Source organism: Etheostoma spectabile, chromosome 16 (genome assembly GCF_008692095.1).
Source record: "Etheostoma spectabile isolate EspeVRDwgs_2016 chromosome 16, UIUC_Espe_1.0, whole genome shotgun sequence".
Lineage (NCBI taxonomy): Eukaryota > Metazoa > Chordata > Actinopteri > Perciformes > Percidae > Etheostoma > Etheostoma spectabile.
The window spans coordinates 5,612,320-5,630,934 of NC_045748.1; the positions used below are offsets into that span (position 1 = coordinate 5,612,320).

At 38.0% G+C, this 18,615-nt stretch overlaps 1 protein-coding gene across 2 annotated transcripts in view; it reads right to left on the reverse strand.

Moving 5' to 3' along the window:
* plppr1 (phospholipid phosphatase related 1) overlaps positions 1 to 18,615 on the reverse strand; it is a 53,451-nt gene that overhangs the window by 12,844 nt on the left and 21,992 nt on the right. For both annotated transcript variants that reach the window (XM_032539611.1, XM_032539612.1), the window contains exon 3: positions 8,467 to 8,655. In XM_032539611.1, coding sequence (XP_032395502.1) covers positions 8,467 to 8,655 — 189 coding nt within the window. The remainder of the gene's footprint in view (positions 1 to 8,466; positions 8,656 to 18,615) is intronic.

An 18,615-nucleotide genomic window follows, 5' to 3' on the forward strand; every position in this document is an offset into this window, starting at 1 on the left:
CACACACACACACACACACACACACAAAGACAGGGCAGAAAAGAAATCATCGTTAGCAATGCCATTACAAGGCAGAGGAACATTGTGCCCCTGTCTAGCCTGTGTACATAAACCACTGTGTCTTAATGCAGCCTTTCTTCAGGTCCATTGTAGTGTGGACATTACATCGGGTCTAATGGAAAACCTGCTTCTGGACACGTAAAATGAAACTCATTGCCCGTTGCCTTGGGTGATACAGGCTGCTAAAAAAATATGTGTGTGTGTTTATGAGCGGGAGTGTGTGCATACAGTAAGTGTGTATGTGTGCACACGCGTGGTTTTGGTCTGGTGTGTGTGTGATGTGTTTGTGTTCATAAAAGAGTTTGTTTTGAGCCCAAGGACAGGTAACAAAACTTTTGTTTTTCCGTCCCTTGTAAATTCTTCTTTTATCATCAACGTGTTCTTGTGAATGTAATTCTAATTCTTTAGCAGCGAGAGAGAGAGATTTTGTGATGTTGGGAAACTATAAAAAAAACAACAACAAAGAACAAAAAGGGACTGACAGCAGTCACATAAAAGTGTTTGTAAAGCTTTGCCCTGGATTCAGTCCTGTCTGGATTTGTCAGCATGAAGAAGGCAGAGTTAATCTTTTCAAGCACTTCCTACTGACATAAAGCATGCAAATACCAAACGAAATTCTCATCAATGCATCATGAAAGAAGATGCCGTCTTCTGATGCATAATGACCCAGAAACATCTGTCTTCAAAGACTATATAACCAAATTATGACTTTTTGTTGAAACAGACTGTGACTTTAAAAGGCTGGCAACTTCACACTATGTATCACACTGTATACAAACCATATATATCTTTCTATTTTTATATGTGTACAGTATATAGTGTTTTACAACTGTGCACCTTACCCCCCTTTTTCTTATTTTATTCCATATTTCTCTTACATACATACAGACACTGGAAAAAGGAGTTCAATCTATGTGTATGATGACAATAAAAGGCATTCTATTCTATAATCAAAGTCAACAAACTGCTTTGCATGTTCAAACAGACAGCTATGCTATAGGTCACTTTTGCCATGAAGGCAGCTCAGATGTACCTTTTATCTCCAGTGAGTCAGTTACAGGCAAACTTTTAAAAAACTTTATTAAAATCAGTTCTTTTCCATTCGGGTCCTTGAAATGCTGATGATAAGTAATTCCCTGAAACGTTTCCTTTTTTGCCTCAGTATTTGTCTCCACACTGAAAAGGTTAGTTTCCGCTGACTGATCGTCTTATTTCAACTCATGTAACCCACACTCTCCTTTGTACAAATGTCATGGAAACTGAACCGAAGTGACTGGAAACAACTAGCTCCAAATGTAATGTCAGAAAACTGAGGCACAACTTGGCATCCAGCCGAAACTGTGTGGTATCTGAGCAGAAAATGAAAAGGTTAAACAACAGAACACACAAAAGAACATGCTAATCTAATTCTTAGGAGTCATTTGCCTGACATGAAACAGAAAAGAACAGACTTCTGGTTCATCTGCTGTCTTAATAACACTGACCCACCCAACAGCGTAACAGATTTATGGGAGCTCTGGTTCCCAATACCCTTGAAAGTCCATAAAATTCAGTACCTGTGACATAAAAATGACAAACAGTGACTGCCCACAGTATTTAGGACTATCTTTTTTCTTGTATGCGTTTCATGCTACTCACATTTTTATTCACTCACATATTAAATGTGACAACTGTCTCATGGTGCAGTTCGTTCCATCATACTGATTGCCAAAAGTAGAGATTTTTGAAAAAAGAATTAAGCACATAGCCTGAGGCAGCAGAAAACTTAAGTGTAATAGTTTACAAGCTGTTGCTATTATGTGTGATAATCTTTTCAAATTTGACAAAAAAGTAATCTTAGTAATTAAATTTAAACAAGGTTTACTTGTAAATATGTAATACAATGCAACGCTGGCTCAACATCCCCTCATAAGGACCAAAACACCTCTCCTTAATTTTATAAAGAGTAACTAATGGATCAAACGACTGTGTGTTATGTGGAAGGTGTAGCAATGAACCCAACAAGGAATTATCATCCAATCATGCAGTCACTCTCAGCTCTACGGAGCACATTGTTTTGGCCGCCCCACAATTTAAAAGGTACAATCTATGTACTAGAGACGACTGATAAAGGATTTTTAAGGCCGATACCAATGTGAATATTTCATTATTTAAAAATCTGATATGCCCATGTACATAAAAAAATCCAGAAATGCGTTACAAAACATAAACAGTTTTACCTAAATTAGTTATTTGTAGTTATTTATGAGTTCTCACTAAAATAATATGATAATTTGTGTTATTTATACAGAACAGAAGAACATCAAAATACTGTATATTAAAGGTCTGATAAATAAACTGTATAAAAATACAAACTTAAGATATGAAACTTAAAGTCCTTTGAACACATTAACAAAACAAAAAATCAGTGTTGCCAACAGGGACGTGGTAGACCGCCCTCTGGTGGACAAACTATGCAACGACAATGCTCACAACATGGTTGACAGTGTGTTTTTATTTTTTAAACATTCATTTATCGAATGAATCTTCTTTTGTTTTAAATCGACCATTATAAATGTCAATACCGATATATCGGAAAATGCCTACTATCAACCGATCATATCGGCCCGCCAATATATCAGTCGGGTTCTACTCTGTACACAACTTCACAGACACAAGCGAACCTGTTAGATCCGCCTCCCATCTCTTTTGTGGGGGGGAGGGCATTTTAGGCCTTTAGTTCCACAGGACATCTGAAGTGGAAGAACATGCAGCAAAGGGCCGCAGGTCTGAGTCTAACCCGCGGCCGCTGCTTTGAGGAGTAAACATCTATATGGGCACCTGCTCTACCAACTGAGCTAACCCGACCACCCGCGCACTCCCATCTTTGGCAGAAAACACGTCACTGACTTTGCGCACACTTATGATTTTTCCCGGGAATGTTGCCATAGACACCAAGTTTGCAACTTGCGACTTTTATCAGTCAGCCATAGGCTCATTCCCATCGTGTTTCCTCACTCTGAGATAAGTAGATCTCTCAGATATCTATTTAACTGAAAAGCTTAGATATTTGGTTTACTTAACTGCTCTCATCTATGTCGTTTCCACTAACAGCACCAAACTGTTGACAGAAAAGGTTAGGGACTAGCCGCTCAACATAGTGGAACATTTAGCAGCTAAAGAGCCAGAGCTTTCCCTCAGCTTGCTCCCATTCACAATAGCACATTCACTTTATAAGGTGAAAATATGTGAAGTGGTTGTGTTTACAACTTGTTCTGCTTCCCCGAAGTAAAGAAAACAAGATTAGTTAATGCTTCTTTAATGTCTTCTTAAAAAGCCAATTATATTCAGTATTGCTACCAAGACACACATAAATGTGAGTGGAATAAGCCATCAAGGACCTACGTTGGTATGGAAACGATGCATTGGAGTTCTTCAACTTCAACACGTCCTTCTTTGATATCTCTCCACCTTTAGAGGGAGTTTGTGTTGGGAAACGTCTACAGTCAGTCATGGCGGTTACTGCTCAGAAGCCACCTATACTTCTGTTGTATCTAGAGCTGCAAAGATTAATCGATTATATGTCAACCATTAAATTAATTGCTCACTATTTTGATAATCGATAAACCGGTTTGTAAAAAAGAAAATAGTAAAAAAAGGTAAAAGTTCTCTGATTCCAACTTCCTAAATATGAGTATATTGAGATTTTGTTCTCCTCTGTGACAGTAAACTGAATATCTTTGGTTTGTGTACAAAAGAAGTAATTTGAAATTCATGTTGTTCTTTAGCAAACAAACACTGATCGACATTTTTCACAATTTTCGGACATTTTATAGGCCAAACAACTGATCGATTAATCAAGAAAATGATCTACATATTAATTGACAATGACAATAATCGTTAGTTGCAGCCCTAGCCTTCCACACTTGACAGACAAGAATAACATTATGCTTTCCTAATGTTGAGGGTGAAGGATTGATGCCTGGCCATGGCTGAACAGGTCTATAGACCGTTGCATTAAAACGACCCATCTAACCTCTACAACCACCCATTGGTCCGGCCGTGTGGAACATTCTGAATAAATGACTGCCTCTTTGCTAATTGGCCAACATCCCAGCCCTGTCATTATAATTCTGACTGGCTACTTCTGTGGTTTATGACGCATGTGGTGACGGAGCGATATACAGTATGAAGCACAACTTCAGCACCTGACACAGCACTCTCAAAAGGGCACAATTAAAAAAGTTTGGGATAGCATGCATATGGATAAAGAGACTAAGGCCACATAAAAGAAAGAAATGGCAATACTGGAAATGACCAGCAGTACTAAACAAAAGTTGAACAGCTGACACAGCACTCACTGAGGAGGGGTGTGTGATCAGGGACACGCAGGATAAAGAAAGAAAGAATGCATCTTGTTAAGATTTAATGAGTTTTAAGGCACACAAACAATTTAAATGTGTGAGAGACAAAAGAACGTGACAGTGGTACACTGTATGAAGAAAAATGGTGTACCAAGACATACGCTGAAGTTGTTGGTTACACTTTCCAGTGTTTCTTTTCTTTTTGATGTGAAGTAATCCATGCAGAAGAGTCTGCTGTCAAAACTACACACAGACACACACTCTAACCAAATCAGCTGTGAATAATACTGTCTGTCACATTTCCTGGTGGCCAATCAGAGCAGTCTTCCAGATTTGAAACCAATTTATTTTATATCGTGTGTGTGTGTGTGTGTGTGTGTGTGTGTGTGTGTGTGTGTGTGTGTGTGTGTGTGTGTATACACTGTGGACTGCTGATGTGTCTGCAGACCAATTAGCTTTATGGAGGGGATGGGAGCTACAGGATGTGTTTTACTTGTTCAGTAAAAGTGACAATAATTCAGGCTTTACTCAGACTAGAATACTGCACTCAATGTTTAGAGCCTGACAGCAAAGAGCAAAAGCGTCCCAGATAATGAAACCAATAAGCGGGAGACACACAGAAGAAGCAGAAGAGTAATATGTCATCACAAATAAATGGGTGACATGTGTTACGATCATCCCTGATCAAGTGCCTCTTGAAATTGTCATAATAAAGAAAGATGTCTGTTTGAAAAGGCGATATACAAGTGGGACACATGCAGAACACTCCTAAAAGACTTATGGATTATAAAATTATGGCACTCTACGGTTTTAAACTAAATTTTAAGGTTTGCTGTGGAGCATTCAAACAAACATTACTCACTTGACCAAGAAAGGGAATGATATGTTTCACACATCAAATTCCATAATGACATTAAGTGGTAATGCATAAAGAAGCCTGCTACAACATGACCCCCCGCTCCCACATATATATACAAAAAGTATACATACAGACAAACATTAACAAATAATGGTAATGCATGGGGAAGGTAGGCCTACAATACTCATACTACAGAAAGGGGGGTGATGCAAGTGGCTGAATTTGACACATTTTACCACTTTCACCTTTTTAATATTCCATCGTGATCTTTATTATTCTTAATTGTTTTTTAGTATGTCATGAAATCATATCATTAGGAAATGCTAAGAACCCATTTATTAAATTCTATACACTTAACATACAACAAACTGATTTAAAAAATGAATTTAACTAATTTATTTAGCTGATCAGTGGCTCACACAGATCACAAAACAAATCTTGCTGTTTTAGTTCAAATGCCCAATGGACTCACCGACATACACTATTACTATGACTACAGCCTGTTGGCACGGCAGTCTTTAAAGGTTGGTTAACTGCCGTGGTTCTTCTAACACAGGTAAATAGCTTAAAATGCAAATTGATATTATACAACTGACAGTGTGAACAAACATGTTGATCATTTACAGATGTTCTGTTTGAACCCTTTATTCAACATCAAATCACCTTTACTCTATATTCAGATAACAACATACAGCTTTAAAATACGGTAGGCTATTTTATTGTTTTTAACACCTGACTCCGCAGATGACACTAACACTGACGTCAAAGCCAAAGCTGACACATAGAATTGATTATTCTCCTTTACATCACATCACATCTGAACTGATGCGATACACCACTGCAGACATTAATATCTATGCACTGCATGATCCTTCCCATGAAGCATCAGCCACTTCAAACAGACTGACTGGATCCATATTCTGGGAATGACTCGTGTTTTCCTTCACATAGGGCACGATTCAAACGTGAAGAAATTAATTATAATATTAAACAGACACCGCTTCAGAAGGTGTTCAGGAAATATTTGACACAAGATTATTAATGAACTGACCCAGGGGCCCAGAGACACATCTGAGCCAGGTCTGGTGCTGGGTCAGGGTTTAACAGGCATGGAGCTAAAGTGACATCTAGTGGCTATATGCTGCTACTCCTGTGTGAAGCGTTTGAATCAGCAGTGCACATGTAGTCCTCGCCCTAAAATTAATTTATAATTTACTCAGCTTTACAAATTAACAGCTTACACAGGTATTATATTTTAGGAAATTAAAGACCGTGAACACCCACGCAGGTGTTTTGGGTTATTCTGGCTGATTAGACATCTGTGTCGGTGTGTATGAACTGGTTGATTGGCATCTTCCTGAGCATCCTGTTAGCTGTGTTAGCACCAGAAGAGGCAGGACAAATGGCACCTTTATTATTCTTATTGGTAAATAAAAGGTGTGAGGTAATGTTGCGTTCATGCCACCTGGGAATATCGGGGACCGCCCCTGTGATTACGTTGTTTTTCCGAATGCCAGCGTTCACATGGTCGGGATGCGTGTTCTTCTTCTTCTGTTATATTGGTGTTTGTTGCATGACTGCCACCAACTGTTGGGTGTAGCCTTGAGCATCAGGGGTGTGAAAACATGGAGGACACAATAACAAAGATTGGCTGCTGTTGTCTTATGCCAGATATGTATTATCTGCAGGACAACACACGGGAAAGGACACGGGTAAGGTGTTGTTTTTTTATACATAGGACTATTTATGCATAATTCTTTATGTCTGTGTAGGTTTCTTGGCAGAGGTGTTTGTCCACAATGAACAGTTTATTGTCATTGCACTATTTCCAGTGAACCAAAGTCGCCTACATCAAATGTCAGTCCGCGTCCCCACCTTAGAAACTCTGTCTCAAAATATAGCTTTCCCACATCCCAGTGACGTGAATGACGTTTTCATTAGGAAAAATGTTTTCTCCAATTCCCATCCAATCTTCAGCCCACCATCAACCTGAGCAGAGGTATAATCAGCCAGAATCACTAAAAACACCTGTGTGGGTGTTCCGAGGCTTTGAAATGTGCTCACAGTTTTCACAGGTGTGATTAATCCCACTAACGAGGGCTGCCCTCCTGTGTGCTCACTAACATGGCCAAAAGACACAGAGCCATCGTTAACACAATTAATCACACCTGTGCTTCTCCTTCTCTGCCAGGTACAAATACTCGCTGTGAAAAAGGCCCATTGATGTCATCACCTTCACCTGTCATCCTGCAATGTTGTCCAACTGTCTCTAATCCAGCCTGCTGTGCATACGAAACAACAGCCGTGGAAGCTACGACAGAGAAGCATTAGCTACATTAAACTTAGTAGTCAAAGGCATTTCCTTTTGATGCTGTAGGAGTTTCACTGATGCGCGGGTGTCTCTGTCATTCAGCAGAACTGAAGGAATAGTGAATGAATTGTGTGTGACACACCACACAACAGGAAACCCATTTGCCTTCTAGCGCTGGGAGATACCCTGTGGCCTGGGTGACTGACATTCTGCACGGCCATACTGTTTAAGAAACCCCATCATAGTCCAGGATAAAACATTTGTTATGCAGCTCACATTCACTACTACGTGTACAGCATGACTTTACACTTTGGTGGTGCATTGAGCATGATGCTTTGTGATGTGAAACTAGCAAATAACAAGTCTAGGAGGTACTGTATGAAGTTCAAAACAGGGAGCCAAAAGTTCAGGCTGTGAAATCAGGACCAAACTTCTCAGCTGACCCATGAAAAGATATGGAAACGGTCTTCAGTCACACAGTGTGCTTTGATATTTTCTCCCATTTTTCGACAGAGAAAGTGGAATTTACCGAGGAGAGGCATACCCCGCATGGCTGCATTTCTATACTGCATACGTGGCCTTCTTATCTACATATATAATTCAGCACTGAAGTAATTTATTTTTCAAACACTGTCACTCAAGTTGGTCATGTTAGGCTAAGTTACCAGCATAATGTTAAATGAACATAATATATTATTATTCATTTCAGAATAATATTCTAGTTGTTTTTAGTTTATAACAGTATAAATAAAGCTGTTAGCAGTGAACATATGGTTGCTTTCAGAGAGTGAAAGCCTGGATATTCATGCAATATCTGATTATTGTCGTTTCAAAGTCGAGCATGTGGTTTTTAAACACTGTGGCGAAATACACATAAAATGGGTTTTACTTACTATAGCGGTGGGAGCAGCAGCCACCACGCAGTACAGGATGAGAGGGGGGATGAAGCTGGACTCCTCTGTGCCGGGGTACGGCTTCATCAGCTCGGCGTCGTTACAGAAGAAACCCTGCACGTGCACGCCGAACAGGTCCGTGCACTCCATGTAGTAGGATAACAACACGGTGCCGGACATGATGACGAGCTGGAAGAAAAACATGTTGGAGCGAGATAGAGCAAGACAGTAGAGAAAGTTGAAAAAGAGGAGAAGAAGAAGAAAAACGAGAAGGGGGAAAGGGGGATTCGTTAGTTGTATATCCAGTGCACTGAAGGCTTGCCTCCTTGAATCAGTTTCAAGTGGTTAAAAAGTAAATTTCCTTAAATGGCTTGTTTTGCGTCTAATCCCTGAACATCACTCCGCTCCTCTCTCAGCTGTGACGTCTAACATGTTTTAGTACAAAACTGTATAAATCCTCTAAAACCATCTCTTTTTTTTCTCTCTCTCGCTCTCTCTCTCTCTCTCTCTCTCGCTCTCTCTCTCGCTCTCTCTCCTGCTAACTCATCCCATACAAGCCCACCAGCACCAGCGTCACTTCAAACCTCCTCTCCTCCCTCACCCCCTCATCCTTTTATCCCTCTAACATCATCTTTTGTCTCTGGCCTCTTTTCCCTCTCTTTCCAGAATTGGCTGTAGGCAATTTTTTGGTTTTGTTTCTTATTTATGGTATCCTTAGTCAGTGATGACGAACAAACGCAGGAAGATGAAATACAAGACATTGCACAACAAGGCCTTTTAATGCGTTTTTAATTTTGTTTTTTTTAAATCAGCTGCAATTGTGTCATTCAGCCACTAATGTGTCCTTACTGCCACCAATCTAGCCAAGCTGCACTATGCTGGGTTTGAATCTCAAAGAAAATGTATAAGGTGTTTGTCTATATGTTAAAGCTCCCAGATAAAGGAGACAATCTATAACATTACCATGGCTGGAAGCAGTAGGATTGGCAAAGGTACTCCCAGTAAATGTAGACTTTTAGTCACGTATAGGTAACATTGGAGTAGTTAGAGCTACTCAGCTCCCTATGATCACAATGAAATGTTAGAAGAAAGAACAGAAGAAGATGCTTTGTTGATCCCATAGGAATCAAAGTATCAGATTATTACACATAGACTGGTAATCCCGTTACAACCAGTCATGTCTGACTATCCTTTGACAATAATCTGCTGAAAAAACGGCAATCTGTTAAACGTTTTTTACTTGTTAAAAATTAAAATGTAAGAAAAAAGCGTTACCCACAGAATGTGTAATGTTTTGTTCTGCTTCAGTGAACAGCACCTCATGGTAGCCTTTGGTGTACCTTACTTTTCTTATTATTTACTTGTTAAAACATCATGTGGAAGTGACAGTAGTGTTATGAATGGTTCCTGATTCATAAAACATGGTTAAGTCAGCCATTTGTAATACTTCTCCCCACCGCCAGGTGTCCCCATGCTACCACAGAAGGATGGGTATCGCTTCAAAAGGAGGACAGCACAAGTCAATAATACAAGAACTATATTCCATAACTTGCGGGGACAATTTTAATTATTAAACAATATCTAGAAAAGACATCACAGCTGGCCGTTAGACAAGTTATCTATCTTTTAACATTCATTAACAATAAAAAAAGATATAAAACAAGCTAATGAAAAGGAAGTACACTGTGAGTTGTCCACTTTCACTCACTACATTTCATACCACTGTTGATATTTTGTCTTTTTTTTTTAAGCAGATTCATAAGGTTGTTCAGAATTCAACCAGGGCAACAAATTAGTGTCATTCATATAAAACTGGCAACGGAAAAAAGATGTGTACTCGTTTTGTGTCTACTGTATGACAGTAGTGTGTTCACAAGCTGCATGTTAACATGATAATTGTTATTTTATTAATGAATTTGCTGACTACTAACTAACTACAAACTATCTCAGACTGTTTTGGAGTACAGACCAGGGCTAAGGGTAAGACCGTTTTCTGTGTATCAGATACATATTTACACTACACTTTAAATCGTCTGTGTATCAAGTAAATAAAATCCAACTTTTGACAAATACGTCAATTAGTATGTCAATTTAAAATGTATTAGTTTACATGCATTTCATTGTTAAAACAGATAAATCAGATCATCTGTCAGTCACCCGTCAAGCCACCACATTTAAGCTAGTAAAGCAGTACTAATTGTATTAGTACATTATACGCTGACCAGTATACACAAATACATCCATTTTGCAGCAGCAGTAAACACCTCGTAGCTTTCCAGAGTTAGACACTACAATGCAAGTAAAAAACTCTAGGAACAAGCTTGACAAGATCCTATCCAATCAAATCGGCTAACCAGAGCTAACTGTGGTTTCCATAATGCAAACAAAGTTTGTCCACTGGAGGGTAGTGTAGGGTTAGGGAAAACCAGACTTGACAATATGGCCATGGGGTTCAGACAGTGAAGGCAACAAAGGCAAGGCAAGGCAGCTTTATTTGTATAGCACATTTTAGCAACAGGGCAATTCAAAGTGCTTTACACAAAATCAGTTTAAAAAACAACAAAAAAACAGATAAAACACAAGTATAAACAGTTAAAAAAAAAAAAAACATTAAGCAACTAAATTAATTCGATAAACTTGAGACTACCTTCACACTAATTAGTCAAGGCACCCTCAGTGTCCCTACCCTTCACCACTCTATTTTTAGAGACGTTACCTTTCGTCTCCTTGGACTCTTCTTCACACTAATTAAGCCAATCTAGTGTTGCCTTTTGTGTCTACTTAACGACCTTCTTCGCGCGAATGTTCAGATTTTTCGACACTACACATTCACACTTTTTCTTTAAAGTGTTACCGTTCGAGTCTGTCTTTCTCTGTATTACACAAACTTTATACGTATACTTATTCCTTTCCCCAACAAAATTCACACACGCAAAGTGACTGTGTTACAGAGGAGAGAAGGGAACTGCTGGCAAATTGTCATAGATGGGCATGCGAGTGTGTGTGTGTGTGCGTGTTTGTGCGTGTGTGTGTGTGTGTTAAAGGTTTCTATCCTTGGTTGCAGTTGGTAGATCGAGTGCCCATATATACATAGGTTTATAGGTTTACTCCTCGGTGCAGCGGTGTTACAGCAGTGTAATCGGCTAAAAACATTATTCATAGGTCTCTTCTGAAAATATGCAAATTCCTGCCCTTGCAGAAATGCCATGTAATACCTTCTGGGATCATATACTGTAGCTAACGATGGTTAGCGAGGCAATAACTGATATCTGAAAAGGGCTTGGACAGATTCATAAGAGGGGTGTACACTGGAGTACACTTGCACTCTACCATTATTACTGTGATTTACTCTGGCCTTCACCTTATTTGCATTTGAAAGAAATAAAAGACCAAAGCACAACAAGACCACAACCACATTTGTAATTGTTCCCCAGCCTGGGTTCAGCAGAAATCTGTAAAGGTAACTTCTGGTAATTTTCAAACGGGTATCCAAGTGACTAATGTGAACAAACATCGTTGAAATTGGGCAAGTGTTGAGGGAGTATGCTGTAACCAGCAGCTGCAAACCGGGCTGCAACGTAATCGTATAGGGCAAATGCACATCGTCAATTTGTATCCACTAAAACTGCTGTTTGTGCCACTAACAGGCTGAGATTGTTATTCTAAGTGTCTGACACCTTTATGGAATGGAGAGATAGAGCTTTTTGTTGAAGAGTAAAATACTTTTTGTTTAATAAGAAACGGCTCTGAAATAACCATCGCCACACTTACCACCATTACCATCACCATTTAAATAAACAATACTTTTGTACACAATTTCACATGTACATGGGTGAATTAAGGATTTATTCCAAAAAATTGATTCTGGTGATTGTTAGAAGAGTCGAAAAACAGGCTTATTATACAGCAATTTTAGGTTGTTTCTGGTTAAACAAAAATAATCTTACTCTTTAACAAAGAGGCCAACCTCTGTAGGGATCCTTCCCATAATGTTGTCAGACTTAGACTTAGAACAATAATCTGAGCATGTCAGTGGACAAACAAGTGTGCAATTGCCGATTAATATTACATCGTAGGTTGTTTCGCCTCTGCCAACTGCAGGAGTCTTGCTCAATACTGGACAAATTTCTAAAATAGTTTTTCTCATCAGTCACTTAGACACAACAACATAGGGAAATACGGTCCCGTTAGGTTGCAAGAAAAAATGAGTTACCTTTTTAAGGTTTCTGGTACAAAGCATTTAGCTTATTAAGAAGATGAATACGTCCATGAACCATTTCTTCCCTCCAACATTCATCCTCATCACACACTCTCTTCTAGAGCTCTAGAAAGCTCTAGAAATAGCTTACCCTGCCTCCTTCTACTTCTTCACATTATAAATCATAAAAAGTTGTAAACAAGCAGTGCATATTAGACATGATGAATCATTGGGATGAGGCAAATTACCAAAACAGGCCATGAGAAACAAGCATTTTCAGCTTGTGCAGCCTGTTCCCCCTCTTCTCTAGTTGGTCTATATACTGTAGCAGACTTTACTGGGTAAGGACGATATCTACTTCATGTACTCCTGTACTTAAATACGAATTTGAGGTACTTGTACTTTTACTTGAATTTCCAATTTAAGCTACTTTGTACATCTATTCCACTACATTTTAGAGACAGATACTGTACTTTAACTACAGATGTAGGATATATATATATATATACAGAACAGATATAGGCTGAACACTCTTTTGTAATCCCTGGAGGACTGTAGCTATTTCTGTGACTATTTTATGAGTTGGCTTTTCTGTGACAGTTCTACACTTGGACAAGTGTGTCTTTTTCTCTGTAAGAAATAACTATGCCTGCAAGGTAGACAATCTCTGTATTATGTGTGTGTTATTGTGTGTGTGATTTGTACTATACTATCTGCTGCACAACAAATTGCACCATTGGGGACAATAAAGTAACCTGAACTTGAACTCGAACTGAAATGATGATACTTAAAGTAGCCTGTGGGATTTTTTTATACTTTTGTGAATGCAGGACTCACTCTTAACAGAGTATTTCTACACTGCTATTTTTACTGAAGTAAAAGATCTGCACTGGGTTGCTGACACTAAAGGCTTAGTACCCACTAGTAGTTGTCTACTTAAATTGGTTGCACCAGAACTACTTGGGGCATAACCAAACTAGTTTTGACACTAAATCATAAATAATGCAAGTGGCCAATCAACAATCAAAGATAAAGTTCCACAGGTTCCATGTCATGGTTACTGTGTGCAATAGCTTTCTGGCTGGCATGAGCTACACATCATAAAACAGCTAGACTGAAATATTGAAATATATCAATAAATTAGGTCTTTACTGAATTACTGTGTTGAAAAATGTCACGTAGTGAGTGTAATTCTGTGACATTTTATGACTTACACCTACCCAAGGAGCATCTGTAACTATATAGCTGTTGCTTAGAGTTATGTTGTAACTTATCTCTGTGGTGCGTACGCTTTTATTTAACTAATACATAAATCACAGTGGTGGTGCAGTGTAATCTTTGGAGGACTGTAGCTATTTTTGTAATTATTTTATGAGTTGGCTTTTCTGTAACAGTTCTACACCTGGACAAGTGTGTCTTTTTCTCTCTCTTTTACATGTATTCAAAAGCTAACATGTGGCTCTGTTATATTCCCCCCATAGTCACACTGCATTAGCTGTGTGAAGGACAGGCTGATAAGACTGGCTGTCGCAAAATGTGCATGCAAAGTTACTGCAGAATACCATTAGCCTTCTCCCTTTGAGGGTAAAATTCACCTCTTTCACCCAAGAACCAGCAGGGCATTTTAGTGCTACATTTCTCAGTGCCTTTGGTGTAGTAAGTATATTGCCTCAAAGGACTGGACAAGAATTTCCCTCTGCCTCAAATGAATTACTTAAAGGCCTTTGTCAATGTTATAATCAATGTTTTCGAATTAAACATGAATCAAATGAATGAGCTTGTTGTGCTGCCCCAAAGTTTCCATTACTATCAATTCATTTAGGTTCAAACAAGACAATGTAAGTTTTGAAAGAAGAAATAAGTTGATGCACTCAACCGTTTGGCTGCTACTAGCATGACTCTGTATGGTATGACCAGTAACCTGTGCGTTACTATGGATCCCACATAACGTCTAGGCAAGCCCCGCCCTACAGAGCGGCTCGATTGGTCGGCGTTAGGCATTGATCACGAGAGGTTAAGGTTAGAATAGCTTATTGGTCAGGGGACAGGACCTTAACAAATCAGAGCATGGACGCCTGGCCAATAGTAGCGTGTGAATGCTATTGAAGGGTGGGTCTCGCCTAGAAATTTAGTTGGTTCTATAATAACGCTTATCCTGGAGGTGAATATTAGCTAATGTTTGCAAACTGTAGCTACATTGCTGTATAACTAACATTACTAAATCTAACAGCTGACTAAATGAATCTACTTGTGGTCCTGTTAAACTATGTTTTAGCCTTTACCACTGTTGCCAGTGTCTAGCAAAAGTTATAGTCTCCCTTTAACTCTATAAAGTAAAGGGTCAGTTATAATTCATAAGATTGTACTGTTACTGTATGTTTGCTTTTCTGGCAAAACTACTTTGCAATATTGCTTTTTATGTGTTTGTATTTACCTTCAACACAGCCAATTTCTTTAATCATATTTTAAACAGCCCGCCCCTTCAATCCTCAAAATTCCTTCCCTTATTGTCTCCTTCCCTACAAAATCATTTTACTGTCAGTCCCGCCGCCTGTCTTCTCCCTCACTCCCTGAAAACAACCACAAAACGTTACATAAATCCAACACCAAGTCCTAGATTTTCATTTCACTGTCATGGTAGACAGACAGAAATGGACATCTTAGTCTGGCTTCCCCAGATTTAGACTTTGACGCTACACTTCTGTTGTCAAACTTGTCTTTCAGTGACAGAAGAGAGCTATACTTGTTTCTGTTTTTTTTTTTTACATGTATTCAAAAGCTTAGGATTTACTGAAGAAACGTCTGTTATTGAATTTGAGTCTGGACCCAAAATTAAGAGATAAAATGTGTCTTTTACAGTCTTTACTGAAAGGACATTACTAAGTACTGTATTAAATTGCTCTATATACAATATCCCAGCTGTAACCAAAACGTTCATCTCTTGAGCCAGGATTATTAATATGCCAAGTAGGAAGGGTGGGGATCACCAGAGCCCTCACCATACCATATCACCAAAATACAAAGATACGATATTATTGTGATTTTAAACATATTGCAATATTCTGTGATATATTGCAATGTGTTATCTTTTTTCCCAACTGTCTTTGTCAATATCAGTTTTATGTAAGATAAGCTTCTCTGTTTGTTCCTCCCACTTCAATTTTATTGCTGCAAAATGGGATTGTCATGCAGACAAACTGACCTCCACATATATAATAATAAATTGAAACTTAAATTGATACAGTATTGCCACTGAAAATATCGCAATACTATGCCGTATTTTTTTTCCCCAACCCCTACTAAGAATAGCATATTGTGCCAACTGCAGTATCTGTCTGTCAATCTTAAAAAAAGATTTTACCTCAGCATGCTAAAAAAGAAGTAACCTGTTTTAAACATCCGTTGGATTTTTCCAGTGTGAAAAGTAAGTAAAAAGTGTTTTAATAACTGAGGAAGAAGAAACAACAATGAAAAAAAAGAGGAAATATATAGTATGTATTTTCAATCTAATCTAAAAATGAATGATAATTCTGTGATAATCACTTCTGATTCTGTAGACATTTCAAGATATCTTGGTAAGTTTTATAGCAATATATAGAAGTCAAATATTCAATTTGATGATTGTGAGTCAGTTAAAGCATTTCAACTTTAAAATGGATTGTGAAGGTCCCATTACTAAAGTGGAACTCTTAGAGGCTGTTAGCTCAATTAAAAAGGGAAATGTTAATGTAATGAAAGGCTTTCAGTCAAATTTTATTTGCATTTTTGGAAAACTATTGAAATTTTGATTTATTCAAAGAATGCATTTAAAAAAAAGGAAATGTCCGCAAGTACAGGGCAAGGTATAATACGTCTTCTCCCTAAACCTGACAGAAATCACTTAATGATAGAAAATTGGAGACCTATTACGCTCTTAAATATTAACTACAACATTGTATTATTCAGTTTTGCTAAATGGTTAAAAAGAGAGTTACATTCAAAGAAAATAACACCTCATGGGAAATCTTTCTGAAAATCTAATTTTACTGATATTAACTGGCGAAGGGCGTGGCTTGTTCCTTTTCCAAAGTTAGGGAATTACATTTGAAAAAAGTACAAAATATGTATATCAAACAAACCTGTTTATCTCAAACTGCATACCTATTAATAATTATTGTAGTTTTTGTAAGACAGAACAAAAGTCGTTAACCCATCTTTTTCATGGTTTTACATTCTGTATTGCATTCTGGGAAAGTTTAAAAAAAGGTTTGGCATCTAAAACGACACATATAATCACACTTGAAGGTAAACAAATTATTACCTATTTTGAATGTAAAGCTAGAAATATGTTGTTAATCTCTTTATTTTATCAAGTGCATATTCACAAAGCAAAGATTTCCAAATCAAAACCTTATTTTTAAATTAGCCCAAATTGAAACTGAAATATCATTTGAGCCTGTTAAATTGCTAACAAAAAAGAAAGCTATTTTAATAACTGATATATAGTCAAAAGTATTTAATTAAGAACTCTTGCTGTCAAATCATTAATGAAGATTTTAAATATGTCACTTCTTTATTTTTTATTTTTTTATTTGGTTCTGCTTAATCAATCACTTTCACACTTGTTTTCATGTTAAATTATTTGCAATTATTATGTTTACGGACTGTGATGACTGATTGTTTGTAAATTAAATTCTAAATGAAAAAAATAATTAAAAACTATGATTCAATTATTCAAATCAGAGATGCTTACAAATTTGATTTAAATTATATCTTGAAAACAATACACAGACACAAAAAACAGAATGGCTGCACCATACATAAATTACTATGTATATACTATGTCCTCTCCTACTATGTCCTCTATGTCCTCTCCTACTATGTCCTCTATGTCCTCTCCTCAGCATCCTTAGGTCAAAATATCCAACTGCAGGTTTGCAGATTGCCGCATGTTTCCTGTCCAAAACTTAATCAAAACCATCAGGTTTAATTAGGTTATAAAACTAAATTTAACACACGATTCCCCAGATAACAGCCCCTTTTTAGAATCGCCCAAATTAAAAGATTATCTTGCGTCAGTGCAGCCAAAAGAGAGACAGAGAAACATCAAAAACAATTGATCCCTGCGGGGGATTTTTTTTTTTCTGCTTTTGAAGTAATGACAGCCTGGAACATTATAACTTCACACAGGTGGAGGATATTGAGCAAGATAAAAGAAAGAAATCCTATCTAATGTTGACAGTGGGAATAGTCTAAACTGGTTAATTTCCTTACAGCATGATACAGTTTCTGTTATTAAAAACCCTCAATAAGGTTTTCATTTTTATACACAAAACCTGAGAAGTCTAAGTGGTCCTATTGGATAAATGAAGGCCTGGTGCTCCGTGTGTTACATACGTAATCTCATCCGGAGGGGAGGTACAGGATATATCTGTTCCTTCCTCATTCTTCACTGCTCACCTCCACAGCTCTGCCTGTAATTAATTTCTCATAATTTTTGCAACCTTTCACTTCCTTGCCACTATTACACTTTCTTCATCCTCTGCATGTCATCTTTCCTTCTCCTCCCTTGTGTCTTATCTTCCCGTTGCACTCCATCTAAATCCTCTCATCCTATTCTTAATTTCTTTTTTATCCCCTTTCATCTCAGATCACAATCAGAAGCAGAAACACCTAATTGATCCCCGGGGGGGGGTAATTGGGCATACTGGTTTTCTCGTCCGCAGTCGCTGCCACAGTAGTGGCAAACGGCATCAACAAATGATAAATTTGATGTTAAGTAACGCAAAAGCAACAAGTTACGTAAACAAATCACCATAAATAAGCATCCTCCCTGTTAAACTGCCTCTAGCTCTGGAGCTGCTCCAATCAGGACGCTTTGTTTTGGTCATGTGACAACACTGTCCCTCTGCCTTGCTCTGTTTCGTGACAGGCATGGGGAGTGAGATAAAGAGGGCGCAAAGAAGATGAAG